Raw genomic sequence first — 19,813 nt, forward strand, 5'->3', positions numbered from 1 at the left:
CCCCCCCCCCCCCCCTCCCTGTCCCCCTTTTTGTTTAGAAAATTGTTCCCATGATTTAAACAAAATAAAAAGATCTTGGTTTTCTAATCACAACTGCTTCCCCTCTATTCCCAGGTGTCCTAGTGACTACGTAGGCAATCGGTGCCAGTACCCAAGCCCCTGCAGTCCTTCGCCCTGCCGCAATGGTGGCGAATGTCGCCCTGTTTCTCATGGCAACACGTTTGAGTTCCGTTGCGTGTGTCGCTTGGGTTTCACTGACCAGCTATGCCTGACCCCCACCAACCATGCCTGCATGAGTTCCCCCTGTCGCAATGGAGGAACTTGTGATCTCATTACCTTGACTACCTACCGCTGCCGCTGTCCACCTGGGTGGTCAGGTATGTAGCTGCAATTTTATCAGCTCAATATACTTTTACATATTCTGTTTTGCCCCATTTCACCATCAACTATAATGACTAACAACTCTTTTTTGCTGTATTGTTTTCAAGGAAAAACATGCCAGCTTGCCAACCCATGTGCTTCCAATCCATGTGCCAATGGTGGTCAGTGCTCAGCCTTTGATTCCAACTACATTTGCACCTGCCCACCCACCTTTCATGGTCAAACCTGCAAGCAGGATGTCAATGAGTGTGCCCAGACTCCTTCTCCGTGTCTTAACGGTGGCGCTTGTGTGAATGAGGTGGGCGCATACCACTGCCGCTGCCCTCAAGAGTACACTGGCCAACACTGTGAGACCCCTTACATGCCATGCAGCCCTTCACCATGCCAGAATGGAGGCACCTGCATCCAGAAAGGAGACACCACCTATGATTGCAGCTGCCTGCCAGGTAATACACAAACATTCATCTGCACAAAAATAAGAAGAACATTGGTAGTTAGCTTTTATCGGTTGACATATAGGGTTACATATAGCTAGTGCAACAAAAACAAACACATGAACTTTTGTTTGCCTATTACATCAGTTGACCTAAAGCCCAGTCTGTTATTGTAGCAAAATCTGATTGGGTGAAATGAGCTTTTTCTGGTTACCCCCTCCCTTCTCTCTCTGCCAACCTCCACTGGCAGGATGCAGTCACACAGACGTTTCCTTCTGATAATCACCAGCAAGCCCCCACAACACCAGGGAAACTAACATAGACATAAACTTATAGATGTACACACCCTGTTCATGAGGTCACACAAACACAAAAAATCTCATGTTCCAGTTAAACACAGCTTGTCTGCTTGGCATCTTTATTATGTGGGCACCCAAAACCGTTGCAGTGTTGTGTAAAACTTTGGGTAACTGTTACTGCTGGTAGAATCAGAAGAGCAGCTGTGGAGAACAACACCCCCCCCCACCCCGCCCACCAAAACTGCATCATACTAAGCACATTTTTTAAATGTTCATTAAACTCTCAGATCCATTTATTATTGCCTGCTTGTGTGCTTTTGATCAGGTTGTTGGGATATGCATATGAATGGGAGATATTGTTGGGTTTCATGTTAAAGTTTAACCCATGCTGTGTGCCTCTCGTGGGTGTCTGTGCTGGAATGCGTTTAGATAGCGAAGTTGCACGGGCACCTGCAGAGCTGCGGACTGATAGTTAATCAGACTGTTATGCTGTAAAACGCTCACTCAGGCCTTTGATGTTTGAGGAGGAGACGAGTTGCATTGTCATTAAACAATCTGCCACAAGGATATGGGGTGTTTATCTTTATGATAATCAGTGGAAGAAAAAGTCTGATTATTAACCAAGAGCAAATGTTGCCAGATCTTTTTTATATCTTCATCTCTTGGCCCTTTTTTGTATCTTGTTGATCTCTCTTTCTGCTCATCAGGTTTCACAGGGCAGCACTGTGAGCATAACATCGATGATTGTCCAGGCCACAACTGCCAGAATGGTGGTGTATGTGTAGATGGTGTTAACACCTACAACTGCCAGTGTCCACCTCATTATACAGGTGACATTAAAATCAGTAAAGTACACAGAAAATGCTGTATGTATAACCATCCCCTCACATTGTCCTCATGTCCCTTTTTTCTTTTTAAACTCTTTCAGGTCAATACTGCACAGAAAATGTGGATGAATGTGAACTGATGCCCAATGCATGTCAGAATGGAGGGACATGTCACGACACTCATGGCAGCTATCACTGTGTCTGCGTAAACGGCTGGACAGGTGACGACTGCAACGAGAACATCGACGACTGTGCCAGTGCGGCTTGTTATCATGGTGCGACCTGCCACGATCGTGTAGCTTCCTTCTTCTGTGAGTGTCCTCATGGACGCACAGGTACGACTCCTCCAGACATATTGTACACACACATCATGATCTCACTGAAGTTTAGGAATGAAATCACACTGTTTGATGAAAATGCATTGTTCTTTGTTGTGCTCACAGGTTTGCTGTGCCACCTTGATGACGCATGCATCAGTAACCCATGTCAAAAGGGCTCTAACTGTGACACCAATCCAGTCAATGGCAAGGCAATCTGCACCTGTCCCCCTGGTTACACTGGGTCTGCTTGCAACCTGGACATTGACGAGTGCTCCCTTGGTAAACTGTTTATTTCTTTTGGATTTGTTTAGAAATTCAGTACTTTATAGATGCTATATGCACTCTAAATGACCATATATGCATAACAACCTGAATCTTAAATGCTCTAGGTGCCAACCCCTGTGAGCATGGTGGTCGCTGCCTAAATACCAAGGGCTCTTTCCAGTGTAAGTGTCTTCAAGGATACGAAGGCCCTCGTTGCGAGATGGATGTCAATGAATGCATGTCTAATCCTTGCCATAATGATGCCACCTGTCTAGACCAGATTGGAGGGTTCCACTGCATCTGTATGCCAGGTACAAGTTTATATTGTAGGGAGTGGGAAAGGGGAATGTTAGATGCATACGTTTTGAACCAGTAACCCTGGGACAGTACTATAGTAAGAAAAGAAGCATGATTTGACTAATAACTCTGTGATTTCAGGATATGAGGGTATGTTCTGCCACATCAACACAGATGAGTGTGCCAGCCAACCTTGTCTCAATAATGGCAAGTGCATTGACAAGATCAACTCCTTCCACTGCGAGTGCCCCAGAGGTGAGAAAATATCAGTGAATGAGAAAAAGGATCGAATAAATTGAGTAAAAGAAATAAGTTCTCCACTGGGGCTTTTGGTCAGACAATGGGAGCAGTGAAGAGGCTATAAAAGAGTGGATCATTAACTTATTTGTCAGTGGGTATAGCACACATATATGGTTCACAGTGTGAAAGTAAATGATTTACTTCTTCTAATAGTGTCCCTGGATAGGTTTCAGGTGAACTGGACAGAGCAGGTCATGTTGCAGAAACATTAGCATATTTGGCGGGTATGAGAGTTTGTGCCGCCAAAACTGGGGGCAGGGATTGGTTTATAGCCGGTAAGCTGGAGTCCATTGTGTTGTGGTTTGAAAGAAGAATTTCACTGCACAGTAAGAGCAGAGACAGGGAGGAGGGAGTTGAGTGGAGTACTATGGAAGGATTTGTTAGGACTGTAAGTATATTGTGGACACACTTCAGATGCAAATTGGTTTTTCATTTCCATTCTCACATTATGCCCAATGATTTAGACAACATAACAAGCAAAAATTTTTTTTGGAAATGTCAAATAATCAAAACATAATTTGAAGAAAAGTATAATTCAATATTCTGTTTAATGCATATGCAGGTTTTTCGGGGAGTCTGTGTCAGGTTGACATTGACGAGTGTGCCAGTACCCCCTGCAAGAATGGAGCTAAGTGTACAGATGGTCCCAACAAGTACACCTGCGAATGTGCTGAAGGTGAACCAAAATACTACTTCCTTTAATCCACCCAACTATAATGCTTATTCCTGAATAGTGTCAGAGGGGGAGCCAATCCCAGCTGACACTGGGCAAGAGGCAGGGTACACCCTGGACAGGTCACCAGTCAGTCAGTAGGCTGACACGTAGACAAACACCCACCCACACATTCAGAGTTACTAATCAACGTAGGCTGCATGTCTTTGGACTGTGGTAGGGAGCCAGAGCAAACCCACAAGAACATGCAATCTCCTAGGTCGGCCAGTCCTCGAACCCAGAACCTTCTTGCTGTGAAGCTACAGATCTAACCACTGAACCACTGTGCCACCCCTCCCTTTGATGTAAAATATATATTTTTTGTTCTTGTCATGATAAGTGGTCCAGTTGTTAAATACTTTTTATTCCTGTCTAGGTTACACAGGGCAGCATTGTGAGACTGACATCAATGAGTGCTACTCTGACCCCTGCCACTATGGCACCTGTAAGGATGGCCTGGCCTCCTTCACTTGCTACTGTCGCCCTGGCTACACTGGGCGACTGTGTGAGACCAACATCAACGAGTGTTTGAGCCAGCCCTGCAAGAATGGTGGTACTTGCCAGGACAGGGAGAATACATATATCTGTTCCTGCCCCAAAGGCACTGCAGGTGAGACTTTAGACATCCACATTTAACTATGACAAATTCTCTCACTTAAAATGTCGACTTCACTCATATTTTGTTGACCTGTGCTCCAATCTACAGGTTTCAATTGTGAGGTTAATCTGGATGACTGTAAGAGCAAGCCCTGCGACTATGGGAGATGCATTGACAAAATCAATGGCTATGAGTGTGCATGTGAGCCAGGCTACACAGGTGAGAACTGGGTGGAGATTACAGGTGGAGGAGGATGATCCCCTGAGCTTTGGGAGGGGCAGGTAGGACAGGTGGCTGGCAGGTCCACTCCTGCAGAACAATGGTGTCAGATTGCCTGTGTAGGATAGGGGGAATAGAGAAAGGAACACAGTCCCCAACCTGATACAAACACATACACACAAAGCACTAACTTTGTTTGCCATTTGAAAAGACTGTGACGTTGAGCTTGGAAAGAGTCTGTAAGGTGATACTTTAAAAGGAAAAGAACCTGACCTTTAATCACATATCTGATGTTTATTAGTGTGTAACTGCATGGCAAACCCCGCTGACAACTCAGAGTGAAGTGTTTTCACCTCATTTGCTTTGTTTACCTGTAATGTATTTGTATACAAGACTTAGGTGACAGTCCTTATCCCAACACTCTTGCCTTCCTCCCTTCCATGCCCCAACAGTTCTCACTGATAGTATAGTGGCTGTGTGATTATGCTAAAAAGGGAGCAGGGAGAAATAAGTGTGTGTGTGCTGGCTGCTGTGCATCCCTCCTCTTGTTCCTCCCCTCCATCGTTTTGTGTTGATGGGGTGAGTGGAGAGGGCATGGCAGGACTGAGACACAGAAGGACAGAGGACTATTGTGACTGAAGATCAGGCAGTTGGGCCCTCCCCTCCTGATTGATGAAGAGCAGAGGAGGGGTGTGCTGGGTAGGGGAAAAGAGGGGGTTTAATTGTTACTTGGCCGTGTGTGAAATGGGTCTGGCCCCTGTCCCTGTAAACAGCCCTGGGTGAGGTTAGCTGTCTCTGGATGGGGGGTGCTGTGTGTGTGTGAATAGGAAGAGTAGCTACAGCCCCCTTCTCCTGGCACTACCCTTCCCCCTCAGATCCAGCTGAAACCATCCTCCTGCCTATTCAACAGGACCCCATTCAATAAATGGAGGGGAGGCAAAAGGGCCCCAGGGGCTGTCAGGCTAGGCACACACTGGAGCTGCTTCAGCTTTTGCCTGTTGAATGCTGAGGGAGTCTTTAGTGTTGGCTCTCTCTCTGTTGTCCAAATGCCACACAGTGCCTCTCAGCTAGCAGCTTAAAAAAGCTCAAAGCATACTACACCAGAGAGTGAAGCGTCCAGCTGTGGGGCTTTGACAATGGCCAGTGTAGAAATTTATCAGTTAACATCTTTCAAAAGGAATATTTGCTGCATTGTTTCAAATCATACCTTATTGTCTTTCAGGAGCGATGTGTAATATCAACATCGATGAGTGTGCCATAAACCCCTGTCACAACGGTGGCACATGCATTGACGGCATCAACAGTTTCACCTGCCTGTGCCCAGAGGGCTACATGGATGCCACCTGTTTGTCTCAGGTGGACGAGTGTGGCAGCAACCCCTGCATCCATGGCCGATGCCAGGACCTCATCAATGGGTGAGTGCAGATCCTATTTTAGAATGACTGAAAAGCAAAAAGTAGCATGAATAAAACACCACTGACCTGTCTTTTTATTTTATTAAAGCTACAAATGTACCTGTGACTCTGGGTGGAGTGGCCCAAACTGTGATATCAATAACAACGAGTGTGAGTCCAACCCGTGCATGAATGGGGGAACCTGTAAGGACATGACCAGCGGATACCACTGCACATGCAGAGCTGGCTTCACTGGTCAGTAATAACTTAAGCAACCTCTAGTCACTACCATTCTTTGCCCATTGAGGTAACTGTGTGCTCTGTTAGTCTGCATCTAACCCAAGTGTGTTTTTTAATCCCACAACTGTAGGACCTAACTGCCAAACTAACATCAACGAGTGTGCCTCCAACCCTTGCCTTAACCAGGGCACCTGCATCGATGATGTGGCTGGATATAAGTGCAACTGCTTGCTGCCCTACACTGGTACATGTCGCTGCTTACTGTTCACTCAAAGGATTAGAACATTGATAAAACTTTGTAGAGTAGTTAGCTACCGACTCAGCTGTTTGCACAGATCTGAAGCTCTCATTTTCCACATAGAAGGATTTTCCTATCCTGTGATGTTTTTTTAGAAAACATCAGCCAGTGGTCACAAACAGGGATGTATGTTTTTGGCACCTCTATGTGGAAAGATCTGCCTGACAGGTTTGCAAGGATAACAGAGTATGTTTGTGTTTTGAAATAACATGCCACAGAGGCTAATATAAGCCGGAGTCCTGGAGCCTGCTCCAAGCCCTAGTCCTACTTCCGACATGTCCTGTTTCCTGTCTGTGATCACACAATAGCAGGAAACAGGAAGGCCCTTCCTGTTTGGTTAAGTCATCAGGGAAATGGATAAGGAAGTTGGATGAAACTTGGATTTAGACATTTTTGTTATTCAAAATTAAATCTTTTACAGAACTATGGAAATATAGCTTAATTTAATATTTGTCTTATGTTTTTTTTTATTTTTCATTGAAATAAATCAGTTTTGTCATTTTACCAGTGTAATGTAAATGCTGGTATTTTCTATTTGTCTGTCACCAGGTGAAAACTGTGAGACCTTGCTGGCTCCCTGTAGCCCCAGACCTTGTAAAAATGGTGGCATATGTAAGGAATCTGAAGACTACCAGAGCTTCTCCTGTAGCTGTCCTGAAGGATGGCAAGGTGAGCACTCATATATTTCTGTTTCATCTGTTACATGTGTACCTGTCTGTTGATCCAACCACTGGGCAGTGAAATAAATATTTTTTTTTCTTAAGGTCAAACATGTGAGATTGATATCAATGAATGTGTCAAGAGCCCATGCCGCAATGGTGCTATTTGCCAAAACACTATGGGTGGCTACCACTGCAAGTGCCAGCCAGGTTTCACTGGCCAGAAGTGTGAGACAGACACTGATGACTGCAAACCAAGTAAGGAACACATTTGCACCTCCTCACCTTCCCCTCTTGTCTCTGGTTGTAAACATAACGAATAAATAGTAACCCTATATCCTCTTATCTGTGTTTCAGATCCCTGCAGTAATGGCGGTCTGTGCCACGATGGCATCAACAGCTTCACATGTACCTGCCTGCCTGGGTTTCGTGGGAGCAGATGTGAGCAGGATATAAACGAGTGTGAGAGTAACCCCTGTAGGAACGGGGCCAACTGCACTGATTGTGTCAATAGCTACACCTGCACCTGCCCACCTGGTTTCAGTGGCATCAACTGTGAGATCAACACCAATGACTGCACTGACAGGTAGCTCACCTTATCAAAATATTGGCTGGTCTTATTCACCTGTCAAACTTTACTGAATAACCAACCCAAAATGTGTACAATGATGTTTTAATGTTTTTATTTTCTTGTGTTTGTTCAGCTCTTGCTTTAATGGTGGCACCTGTGTGGATGGAATTAATGTGTTCACCTGCCTGTGTCTACCTGGATTCACTGGCAGCTACTGCCAATATGATATCAACGAGTGTGACTCCAAACCATGCCTCAATGGAGGCAGCTGTCTCGACAGTTACGGGACCTACAAGTGCACCTGCCCTCATGGCTACACAGGAGTCAACTGTCAGGTACTGAGAAGTCATCTGCTGTCCAGATAACTGTGTAGAGATCTATGCTGATTTCACTGATTACCCCACTTCTCAAGAGTTTATTAAGTATTTTTCTGGTTTTGTTTGTTAGAATCTGGTGCGTTGGTGTGACTCTTCCCCCTGTAAAAATGGAGGTTCATGCTGGCAGCAGGGAGCCTCTTACACCTGCCAGTGTCAGTCTGGATGGACTGGCATCTACTGTGACATTCCCAGTGTGTCCTGTGAGGTAGCAGCTAAACAGCAAGGTACAGTATGCAGCCAGATGTTTTTTGCTGTATGAAATAGCCAGTTCATGTTACATTTGTTTGATTTATAAGTCCTGTGTGCAGTGTTTACACTCTTCCATATTAATTTCAGGTGTGGAAGTTGCTCACCTGTGCAGGAATTCAGGCCAGTGTCTGGATGCTGGAAACACACATTACTGCCGCTGCCAGGCTGGCTACACTGGGAGTTACTGCCAGGAGCAGGTGGATGAGTGCTCACCCAATCCTTGCCAGAATGGAGCCATCTGTACTGATTATCTGGGAGGTTACAGTTGTGAGGTAAGGAATTTAAAATTTAAAAAGTGAAAAGGGTTAATGGAAATTATTTAATGTGGTTACAAACAGAGGAACAGCACTTTCTTAATATAATTAAATATATGTTCAATGGCTTTAAGAGTTTGACAAAGATAACCAATCCATCTTCATCAATCAGTCAGCCATGCCAGATACATGTATACTATAGTTATGCAAATTAAGGCCACTTATTTCTCATATTAGTTTCTTTCATTTTTATTAAGACTGAAATCTCCCCAAAATTTGAGCTGTTGTCCAATATGTGACCATAAAAATCTTATTTAAATGACATATTTTTAATCTTTTCTCTGTCAGTGTGTCCCTGGCTACCATGGCGTAAACTGCTCAAAAGAGATCAATGAATGTCACTCTCAGCCCTGCCAGAATGGAGGCACCTGCATCGACCTGATCAACACATACAAGTGCTCCTGTCCCAGAGGAACACAAGGTTTGTACCTGTGCATTCACATACTGACATTACAAACAAATAGTTAGTCACAAAAATGAGGATATGAATATTCCGTCTCCCAACATTTGTTTCTCCCATAGGTGTCCACTGTGAGATTAATTTGGATGACTGTAACCCCTCCAATGACCCACTGACCAATGAGCCTAAGTGCTTCAACAATGGCAAGTGTGTGGACCGCATCGGAGGCTACCAATGTGTGTGCCCACCGGGTTATGTGGGTGAGCGCTGTGAAGGTGATGTCAACGAGTGTTTGTCAGACCCCTGTGACCCCAGAGGGTCCTACAACTGCATTCAGCTCACCAACAGCTATCGCTGTGAATGTCGTACTGGATATACAGGTACTGATAGCATACGGCAACAATGTACTGTCTATGTAGGGGCTCTAAATATTCTCAGGAGTACCTGATGCAGTGCTTTGGTTCTATTCTCCAGGCCAGCGCTGTGACAAAGTGTTTGATGGCTGCAAAGGAAGACCCTGCAGAAATGGAGGAACTTGTGCTGTTGCCAGTAACACGCCTCATGGTTTCATCTGCAAGTGCCCATCTGTGAGTACAGCTATGAGATCTACTAAGACCATAGCCTCTTATACATTGCTCTTAATATTTTTTTCTGAAGTGTCATACAGTGATTACCTCTGCCCATTTCTGTCCCTCTAGGGCTTTACCGGTTCATCTTGTGAATATGACTCTCGCCTCTGTGGAAGCCTAAATTGCAGGAATGGAGGTACATGTGTGTCAGGCCACCTAAGCCCACGCTGCCTGTGTCCACCAGCCTTCACTGGACCTGAATGCCAGACCCCCACCGACAGCCTCTGTATCTCCAACCCTTGCTACAACGGTGGAACATGTCAAATCACCTCAAATGCACCCTTCTTCCAGTGCAGTTGCCCCAGCAATTTCAATGGCCTGCTGTGCCACATCCTGGACTATTCCTTTGCCGGAGGTTTTGGGCGTGACATCACCCCACCTCCTGAGGTGGAGGTGAGCTGTGAGATCCCTCAGTGTGACGAGTGGGCAGGAAATCACATTTGTGACTCGCTGTGCAACAACCATGCCTGTGGTTGGGATGGAGGAGACTGCTCGCTGAATTTTGATGATCCATGGCAAAACTGCTCTGCTGCTCTACAGTGCTGGCGATACTTCAATGATGGGAAGTGTGATGGCCAATGCAACAGCCCTGGGTGCCTTTATGATGGCTTTGATTGCCAGGGACAGGAAGGACAATGCAAGTAAGTATAGAACATAGAGAATATAGTGGAGAAATCTTTGTAAAGAGTTGTCATAGATTTGTGCTCTTGCATTTCAGAATTCTAACCCACTGGGTTTTTTTTTCAGCCCACTGTATGACCAGTACTGTAAAGACCACTATGCTGATGGACACTGTGACCAGGGCTGTAACAATGCAGAATGTGAATGGGATGGTCTAGACTGCGCTAACAACATGCCAGAGAAGCTAGCAGACGGGCAATTAGTTCTGGTGGTTCACATTCCGCCAGAACAGCTTAAAAACCACTCTTCAGCCTTTCTCAGAGAGCTCAGCAGCGTCCTCCACACCAATGTGGTGTTCCGTCGTGACGCCAAAGGAGAACCAATGATCTTCCCTTACTATGGCAATGAACAGGACCTGGTTAGACACAACATGCTGAAGCGCTCTGCAGACGGCTGGCCTGAGTGGGCTTCGATGCCAGCCGATGTTTTGGGTCAAGTGAGGGAGAGCGTGTCCGCCATGGTCAGCCCACGGAAACGCAGAGAGCTGGATCCAGTGCAAGTCAAAGGGTAAGTGCCATAAAAGTTAGCAATAAAATAATTACAGATTACAGAAAAGTAATGGATGTTAATGTTTCCAACAATTTGTGCTTTTAGGTCTGTGGTGTACCTGGAAATTGACAACCGTCAGTGCTACCAGCAGTCTACTGAATGTTTCCAGAGCGCCACAGATGTAGCTGCATTCCTCGGAGCACTGGCCTCCAGTGGGAATCTCAATGTTCCCTATATTGAAGCTGTCACAAGTATGTAGGCTAACTCATATCCAGCACTGCATTATATAAAGTATATTCAATGTGTTACATTACAAACGGCCACCATGTTGAAATCCTAAAGCACTGATGGTGATTTTAACCACCTTTCCAGGTGTGAGGCCTACTCCCCCCAGCTCAGAGCCCTATCTCATGTATGTAGTCTTTCTGGGCTTGGCTGCTTTGGGTTTCATCTGTCTGGGTGTCCTGGTGTCTCGTAAGAGGCGAAGAGAGCACGGCCAGCTTTGGTTTCCTGAAGGATTCAAAGTATCTGAGCCCAGCAAGAAAAAACGTAGAGAGCCACTGGGAGAGGATTCTGTTGGACTGAAGTGAGTAGAGATTGAATTTAGAATATTAAAGTAGCTATGCTTCAAAGCTGACTTACAACTATATGTCTTATTAGCTTTGATAGGCAGCAGCATACCGTATTATGTGTTTTTTTAAATCAGGTAAGTTGTCTAACATATCTTTTTCTTCACTTTCCAACAGACCCATGAAAAACTCAGACATCAATCTTATGGATGACAATCAAAACGAATGGGGTGATGATGATCCAGATTGCAGGCACTTCAGGGTAAGATGAACAATTTTATATGAGTCTCCTTTTATCTGAATAAAATATGTTTCACCAAACTGTCTGTTTTCAAACATGCGTGCTACTGATGCTGATGTTGAAATGACTGGTGTGTCATTCAGTTTGAGGAGCAGGCCATGTTGGATTTGAGTGACCATACTGACCATAGAAAGTGGACACAGCAGCATCTGGATGCAGCTGACCTGCGTATAGCATCCATTGCCCCTACCCCTCCTCAGGGGGAGATTGAGAACGATTGCATGGATGTCAATGTCAGAGGACCAGGTGTGTATACTTACAAGCTCAGAATCTTTCACTCATTTATTTTTTATCACAGTGTATCATTAAACGATTCTAAAAGATATTGTGACCTCCTGTGAACGATGAGAGACACATGATTGTGAATTCATTATAAACTTCTCCCTTCCTCTCTCAGATGGTTTCACTCCCCTGATGATTGCCTCCTGTAGTGGTGGAGGCCTGGAGACTGGTAACAGTGAGGAGGAAGAGGATCCCTCAGCAGAAATCATCTCTGACTTCATTTACCAGGGAGCTAACCTCCACAACCAGACTGACCGCACAGGCGAGACTGCCCTCCACCTAGCTGCCCGATATGCCCGCTCTGATGCTGCTAAATGCCTCTTGGAGTCCAGCGCTGATGCCAACGTTCAGGACAACATGGGCCGCACACCACTTCATGCTGCTGTGGCTGCAGATGCACAGGGAGTGTTCCAGGTAACTGTTCCTCTTCAGGAGTTCGGCCTTTCTTCAGGCATTGATTTTTGACAAAGTTTGTGCACAAACTTGAAGGCACTTAACTAAACATGTGTGTATGGCCACACAGATTTTAATCCGAAACCGTGCCACGGATCTTGACGCCCGCATGCATGATGGAACAACACCGCTGATTCTAGCTGCCCGGTTGGCAGTTGAGGGCATGGTGGAAGAACTTATCAACTGCCATGCTGATGCTAATGCCACAGATGATTCTGGTAGCTAACATTTTTATCAACCTATGAACTCTATAGTCCATAAAGATTCCTCAATGTACTGGGTTATAATGAGCCCTCTTTCTTGTCATTCTCTACAGGTAAATCTGCTCTTCACTGGGCTTCAGCTGTGAACAATGTGGAGGCTGTCACGGTACTGCTGAAAAATGGTGCCAACAAAGACCTGCAAGACAACAAGGTATGTGAAATGATATGACTGGCGTTAAGCTATTTCACAGGTATTTGGACCCTTACATTCACAGCAATATACCTAGTGTATTAACTGTTTTGTTTGCTTTTTAGGAAGAGACACCACTCTTCCTCGCAGCTCGTGAAGGCAGCTACGAGACAGCTAAGGTCCTTTTAGAGCACTTTGCTAATCGTGAGATAACCAACCATCTTGACCAGCTGCCCAGAGATATTGCCCAGGAACGCATGCACCATGACATTGTTCGTCTCCTGGATGAGTACAACATTGTCAGGAGTCCTGGGCTTCACAGCACCCCACTAAGCACCTTGAGCCTCTCCCCGCCTCTCTGCTCCCCTAATGATTACCTTAGCAACCTCAAACCCACCCTTTCTGCCAAGAAGGTTCGCAAGCATAGCTCTGGTGGAAAAGGAGGAAAGGATGGGGGCAAAGACAACAGAGTGAAGAAGAAGAAGACGCTGGATGGGAAGAGTAATTTGCTGGACACGTCAGCTGTCCTCTCTCCAGTTGATTCCCTTGAGTCACCCCATGGCTACCTATCTGATGTGGCCTCTCCTCCCATGACATCGCCCTTCCAGCAGTCCCCACCTATATCTCTAAATCACCTACAAGGCAATGCAGACTCCCATATGGGCCAGATGAGCATGGGTAAAGATATGGGCTGTATGTCTTTTGACCCTAACCCACCCCGTCTCTCTCACCTGCCTGTGTCCAGGCCCAGCAGTCAGGGTACAACATCTATAGGTGGGAGCAGAGGAGGCCAGTGTGACTGGGTCTCCAGGATGCACCCAGGTGTAGGTCAGCAAGGAAGCTTCACACAAGCGCCACCCATATCCCACAACATCATGGGTCCTCTACATGGCGTCAGCACTGCCACTCTATCTCAGATCATGGGCTACCAGAATCTGCAGACCAGCCACCTCAGCTCATCTGCACACATGATGCAGCAGGCTCATTCACGACAGCTCCAGCACCAGAACTCCAACTCCACTACAGCCAGCCAGTCCCTCAACCAGAGCTTCCCAAATGTCGAGCTGAACGGGTCTGACATGCAGCAAAACAACGGCTCAGGCCACTCTATGCCCATCCACACTATAATGCCCCAGGAGACGCAAATCCTCAGCACCCAGTTTCTCACTCCTCCCTCCCAGCACAGCTATTCTGGCCCCATAGACAACACACCTAACCACCAGCTACAGGTGCCTGACCACCCCTTTTTAACCCCCTCCCCAGGCTCCCCTGACCAGTGGTCCAGCTCGTCCCCACATTCCAACATGTCTGATTGGTCGGAGGGCATCTCCAGCCCACCTACAAGTATCCATTCACAAATGAATCTGATCCCAGACCAGTTTAAGTAGAGACTTGTGGAATGGACTAAGCTATTAAGTGACTATATATATATATACACACATACAAAGTTCACACAGAAAGAGAGTGACAAACCTGATTTAAGACTGAAGATGCTTCCTTTTAATGTCAGTTTTTATACTAACAATAACAATTTCATATTTATTTGTGCTTTTTTGATCTGAAATATAAAGAAGACGCTTTTATATTTATGCAACAATAAAAATGTTTTGTTTTGTTTTGTTTTGTTATGTATGGGGCAATTAGAAACTGTTTAATGGGAGTGTATATCAGAAACAAAGACTCCTAGATATGTACACTGGCTATTTATTTGTGTCTTGTGTTGCTATATTCACTGGCTTTATTTTAATCTTATAGCGCATTGGTCTTCACAAATTTTATTTTTGAGATTTGCATTGCCTTATGTTTGTACAGATTTTTTTTTCCAACTTTTATAGATTATTTTTAAAGTTTCAGTATTATTTAATTTTATTTTAACCTTCATTGTCTGTTTAAGTGATACAGGTTTTGTTACTGAACTACATTTCTCTAAGTCTTATCACTGAGTCTGTGTTAGATGATGATCAAATATGTATTTATAAAGTGTCACCTTTCATAATGTTGCTTAGTATCCTGACCTCTCTTAGCAAAGTGACAGAAAGTAACAGAGATACTTTGGAGATTTGGACCTTAAAGCAGCTGCTTTTTAAAATGTTTGGAAAATGGATCTAAATAAACCTGAGCCTATTTTTGTTGAATGATGGTTTGGACTGATACTGAGTTTTTGATTTGTGATGCAATGACTGTTTCATTATTTAATATTGTTTCCTGAATCAGTGATTGTGGTTAACATATGTTAAAGTGTTAAACTACAGACCTGTTGTAGAAAGTTGAAATGTTACATTCACCACAGTTTGGAGTAGTGTGATTTTTGCGTTTCATAAGAAAAGCAATGTCTAAAAAAATATCTTCAAGGTGGAGAACATTTTGTGAAAGAAATTCGGACCTTTGTGTATTACATACATTTTGTAAAGGAGTGTGGTTTAAAATGTCTAAATGTCATGTTTTATAAACTAATTCAGAGATAAAGATGTTTTTAAGAAAAGATGTAATTCAAAATCAATGCAAAGTTGTAGTTTGCAAAGTATTTCCTGATTAAAAATGTTTTGTAAAAATTGTCTTGATTCAATAAAAGCTACTGTCAAGTTTTAAGCTGTGGTTTCCTTTCTTGATTTTTATTCTTGATTTTCTTTATTTTTCTCCTTAAATATTATGTGGCCAACATTACGACCACCTCCTCCTTTGCAGCTGGTCATATTCAGTGCAACATCCATTGCAACAAGCGCACCCCATGATTGTAGGAGCTAGTGTCTGTTGCCCTCTAGTGGTGATACCATGTTTTTACTCTTGTAGGCCCATGTGGGCTGAGTGTCTGTAGGTTTATGACACTTCTTTTATTCATCTGAAAGTGGGTATGTGGCTAAGGGAGGACCTTGTTACAGTGGCCTAGGGAGAAACTGATGGTGTAGGGTGGTGTCCATAACTCTTTGCAGTATAGGACCAAATTTAGCTATAGGCATGCATGGATTATGAGACAATGGGTGCCTAGACACAGGCAAGATAAAGGCCCCTACCTATCCTACATTTCTAGGAGCCAGACTGACAGACTGAACAACCACGGGGCAGCTGTGGCTCAGGAGATAGAGTGGGTTGTCTCCTAACCAGAGAGTTGATGGTTTGAATCCCAGCTTCTCCAGTTCACATGTCTAAGTGTACAAGACACTGAACCCGAAGTTGCTCCTGGTGAGTGTGTGAATGGAAAATAGTTTTAAAAAAGTACTTTGAGTGTGCTTCATTGCACAGAAAAGCTACTTACAGGTATAATATTGTTTAACATGTTATTTGTATTCACTTTGTCTTCTTTTGTGTCCCTTTCTACTTGCTTTTTATGTCTGTTTGTAAGGATTTTGTGTACATTTTTTAAAAATCTTTTTGCATCTCTTTTCAGCTGCTTTGCAACTATTTTTACTCATTGTGTGCCTATATTTGTAGTTGTTTTGTGTGTCACTTCGTAGTTTTGCATATTTTGCTGTCTTTGGCGTTGTTTTCGGTCACTCTTTGTCAATTTTGTATTTCTTTGTAGATGCTTTTCCATCAATTTGTTCTCTTTATGCGGCTCTTTGAAGTGGTTTAGCAGTCATTTGACTAGGGGCACTCATTGACTGTACTGGGGCGCCCTGACCCCCTGGGCCCTTGGTCCTGTGTCCGGTAGGCCTGTTCAGTTATCCAGCCACGGCTACTACATTATTAAATCGTTGGAGCATCCCTTTAAGACAGGGTTTACAGCCTTTGCAGTATCATACACAGCCAGCCTACAGTATTACCCAGTACCACCTCTGTACAGCGCCCCCAGCAGGTGGACAGATGTATTTCAGCCGTTTGACGATAAACTCCTCGTCCCCATAGAGACAGGCTCCGATAACAGGCTGTCCAGGTACCGTTACACTGGTCCACTCCTACGGGCATTGGCAGTCTCAATATGAAACAGCCGGCTTTGGGACATTAATAATTTCCTCGAAAACAGACTTCCGGATGGTTGCCAAGCTGATTTTCTATTACTGGATTAAGGACCATCAGCCACCAGCAGCTTTATCCTGAGAGGCCGGAGATTTGTGTCGCTGGACAGGGAGGAGTCCTCCGTTATTTTACCGTTAGCTGAAGCCAGGCCAGCGTGTCTGCGTTTAAACAACACACCCATCTCCAAAGCTGTGGTGAGGACCAAATGAGCTCTTAGAGGTAAGTCTTTCTTATTTTTATCGGCTAATTTCGAGGTGATAGGCGCAGTTTAGCTAGCTAACCCAGTACAGTCAAGTAAACGGTGCTAGGTTAACGGTCAACCTGTCCAGCCTCGACTGGACCTAGCTAGAAAACAACTAGCAAATAACGTTATGCTAATATGTTGTTTAATTTTTGGAAGCTACTAAATACTTTATGTCTAAAAGTGCAGCTTTTCTTTCATTCCAATCTAACACATATTCAGTTGATCATCACTGTATGCACATAAACGGCGTTTGGGTGGGATTTAAAAGAACCTGCCTATGAATCTTGTTGACTGACAGCTCAGACCCCTGCAGCGTTAGCAGGTCAGACGAGGTGAGTATATGTGGACTATTTTTGTCATCACCAGAGCAGGTGCTACCAGTAAGCCAGGCCCTTGTTGTTGTTCGTAATATCGATGATGTAATGCAGCGAGTGGGACTGGCAGTTATGCTTCTGTGTCCTCCGTGCAGGATGGATGTGGAGGTGAGTGCTGCCAGGAGCAGCACCCGGAGAAGAGCACCGGCAGCAGGAGATGATGATGGAGGAGGAGGAGGTCTGGGGGCGCAGGTTGTACCGCTGGAGCGGTACGACTCTGCAAGAGCCAAAATAGACGCAAATCTTCGCTGGTTGTTTGCAAAAGCCTATGGTGTAGGTAAGGCGGCCTCTGTGTTTTTTGATACAAGCATCTAATGTGCAGGAACTGTAGCAGCATCTGCACGTTATATGGGGTTTGTGGAATATACCTGTAGACTTTATACAGTGGCATAAGCAGTTTACTTGAGAATGAAGCTACATCAGCCAAGGACCAAATAACAACAGACTTTTTTAACAATATATATCTATATCCTAGTCAACAAGCCTGACCAGTGGATTAGAATACTCATATTATCTGCTGATAAGCCCATCACATCGGTTTGGCATCAAGGAAAGAAATGTACAGTATGTCATTCTGATTCTGAAACATTAAAGATGATTGTTCTACATTGTCAGACTGTAAGTAAATGTCTGGAAATTACTCCTTGAGTGTGTGTATTTGTGTCACACTCTGGGGGAATGCTGTGCAGTTCATGCCGGCCCGGGGGTCTCTGTGATTTTATGTGGCCTCTGGAGTTAAACACAGCAGAAGAAAACTCTTCTGTCATCACATCTGTTTAATGAGCCAGACATATGTACAGTAAGTGTTTCTTTTTCTGGAATGCTATCTCCTATGCTGCAGTGGGTGACTCATGAAATTGACTCGGAGATGGAAAGTAAAAGTAAAAAATATGAGATAGATATGAGATTTAATGTTCCCAAATTTGAAATAAATCTGATTTCCACAACCAGAATTGCATCATATCAGTTTAGTATGACTGATATCACATTCATCTAACAGCTGGATTTTTTTTTTTTGCTTAGTGACAATGTTGGAAATATTGTGAGCTCTGCAATGTTGGTAACATCTTTACCTGCCTGTTTCCCAACTCTGTATTATTTCAGGGCAGAGATCAGATGCCCATAATAAACACCAAACCATCACCTTAACCCCTGTCAAGCTTCCTGCTTCCCTTAATCTGATTGGCTCCTCCTGATGCCAGTATGCCAGGGACACACTAGCTAACACAGGCACTAAATAAAGTGCCTTAATTCCCGTTTCACACAGACGGGACAATCCCAGATATTGTTTGAATTCACAGTTAATGTTATCTTAATATGATACAGTACATGCTTCTTATCACGTCAGCTGTAGCTTGTTTTAACCAATGAAGCGTCTTTACCTTCTGCTGTCTTTCATACTGAAGAAAATGACGCAAAGAATACATGCAGACAGTTGTTAGAACAGGTGGAACTTCACTGACATCATGTAGTGAAGTGCCAAGAAAGCATCTGTGGATCACTGAGATAAGTAAGTGCTTCCTCAGGAGCCATACATTAAAGCTATGAACTCAGTTAAACTAAAGAACCTGATAGGCAGATTCTGTATATCAGCTTTTTAATTTGTTTTCTGCAGGGTTAGACTTTCAGTCTCCCTATTGCCTCCTGCCTAAATCTACTGTAAACTAAATTTCATGAATGCATCAGGTGTTAACACTGGAGTAATATCAAGTCATATAAAGTTATAGACCGGTTTCTCTGTTGTCACAATTTTCAAAAATCTTGGAAAAACTCTTTAATAACAGATTAGACACATTTATTGATAGACATAAAATCCTCTGATTGCCAATATGGTTTTAGGTCGAACCGATCGACATCTTTGGCCATTACCGACCTGATGGAGGACATAAGTGCTATGGATGACAAGAAATACATGATGGGAATATTTATTGACCTAAAAAAAAAACATTTGACACAATCAATCATGAGTTATTAATGGATAAGTTAGAAAAATATGGGATCAGAGGAATGGTACTGAAATGGATTAAAAGTTATTTGACACAGAGGCGTCAATTTGTGAAGTTGGGTGAATATCAATCGAGTGAGCTGGATATTGTATGTGGAGTGCCTCAGGGTTCTGTTTTGGGACCTAAATTATTTATATTATACATTAATGATATATGCAAGGTTTCTGATTTAGTGAAAGTGGTTTTGTTTGCTGATGACACTACCATATGGGCATCGGGTGAAAACCTACAGCAACTCTCTGGACGGGTTTCACAGGAACTTGAGAAGATAAAGAAATGGTGTGA

The 19,813-nt window shown here is 44.1% G+C and overlaps 2 protein-coding genes across 11 annotated transcripts in view; both read left to right on the top strand.

The window, feature by feature from the left end:
• notch1a (notch receptor 1a) overlaps positions 1-16,023 on the top strand; it is a 24,372-nt gene extending 8,349 nt beyond the window's left edge. The window contains exons 3-34 of the mRNA XM_020621119.1: positions 115-377; positions 489-827; positions 1,822-1,944; positions 2,043-2,276; positions 2,385-2,540; positions 2,651-2,836; positions 2,964-3,077; positions 3,685-3,798; positions 4,211-4,444; positions 4,541-4,651; positions 5,874-6,066; positions 6,155-6,300; positions 6,416-6,529; positions 7,133-7,252; positions 7,348-7,500; positions 7,600-7,828; positions 7,947-8,148; positions 8,261-8,414; positions 8,527-8,711; positions 9,042-9,174; positions 9,276-9,533; positions 9,628-9,740; positions 9,852-10,423; positions 10,530-10,970; positions 11,058-11,203; positions 11,325-11,538; positions 11,699-11,783; positions 11,906-12,068; positions 12,220-12,518; positions 12,628-12,775; positions 12,874-12,971; positions 13,076-16,023. Of these exons, the coding sequence (XP_020476775.1) occupies positions 115-377; positions 489-827; positions 1,822-1,944; positions 2,043-2,276; positions 2,385-2,540; positions 2,651-2,836; positions 2,964-3,077; positions 3,685-3,798; positions 4,211-4,444; positions 4,541-4,651; positions 5,874-6,066; positions 6,155-6,300; positions 6,416-6,529; positions 7,133-7,252; positions 7,348-7,500; positions 7,600-7,828; positions 7,947-8,148; positions 8,261-8,414; positions 8,527-8,711; positions 9,042-9,174; positions 9,276-9,533; positions 9,628-9,740; positions 9,852-10,423; positions 10,530-10,970; positions 11,058-11,203; positions 11,325-11,538; positions 11,699-11,783; positions 11,906-12,068; positions 12,220-12,518; positions 12,628-12,775; positions 12,874-12,971; positions 13,076-14,338 (7,303 nt within the window). The 3' untranslated portion in view covers positions 14,339-16,023. The remainder of the gene's footprint in view (positions 1-114; positions 378-488; positions 828-1,821; positions 1,945-2,042; positions 2,277-2,384; positions 2,541-2,650; positions 2,837-2,963; positions 3,078-3,684; positions 3,799-4,210; positions 4,445-4,540; positions 4,652-5,873; positions 6,067-6,154; positions 6,301-6,415; positions 6,530-7,132; positions 7,253-7,347; positions 7,501-7,599; positions 7,829-7,946; positions 8,149-8,260; positions 8,415-8,526; positions 8,712-9,041; positions 9,175-9,275; positions 9,534-9,627; positions 9,741-9,851; positions 10,424-10,529; positions 10,971-11,057; positions 11,204-11,324; positions 11,539-11,698; positions 11,784-11,905; positions 12,069-12,219; positions 12,519-12,627; positions 12,776-12,873; positions 12,972-13,075) is intronic.
• Positions 16,024-16,762: 739 nt separating this feature from the next.
• Positions 16,763-19,813, top strand: part of camsap1a (calmodulin regulated spectrin-associated protein 1a) — a 15,757-nt gene continuing 12,706 nt past the window's right edge. For 8 of the 10 annotated variants that reach the window (XM_020621168.1, XM_020621172.1, XM_020621174.1 and 5 more), the window contains exons 1-2: positions 16,763-17,123; positions 17,618-17,799. In XM_020621168.1, the coding sequence (XP_020476824.1) occupies positions 17,619-17,799 (181 nt within the window). In that variant the 5' untranslated portion in view covers positions 16,763-17,123; position 17,618. Of the gene's footprint in view, positions 17,124-17,367; positions 17,481-17,617; positions 17,800-19,813 lie in introns of all 10 variants that reach the window. The other 2 variants (XM_020621170.1, XM_020621171.1) reach the window with 2 other exon arrangements.

This window comes from Monopterus albus, unplaced genomic scaffold, assembly GCF_001952655.1.
Source record: "Monopterus albus unplaced genomic scaffold, M_albus_1.0 scaffold253.1, whole genome shotgun sequence".
NCBI classification, from domain to species: domain Eukaryota; kingdom Metazoa; phylum Chordata; class Actinopteri; order Synbranchiformes; family Synbranchidae; genus Monopterus; species Monopterus albus.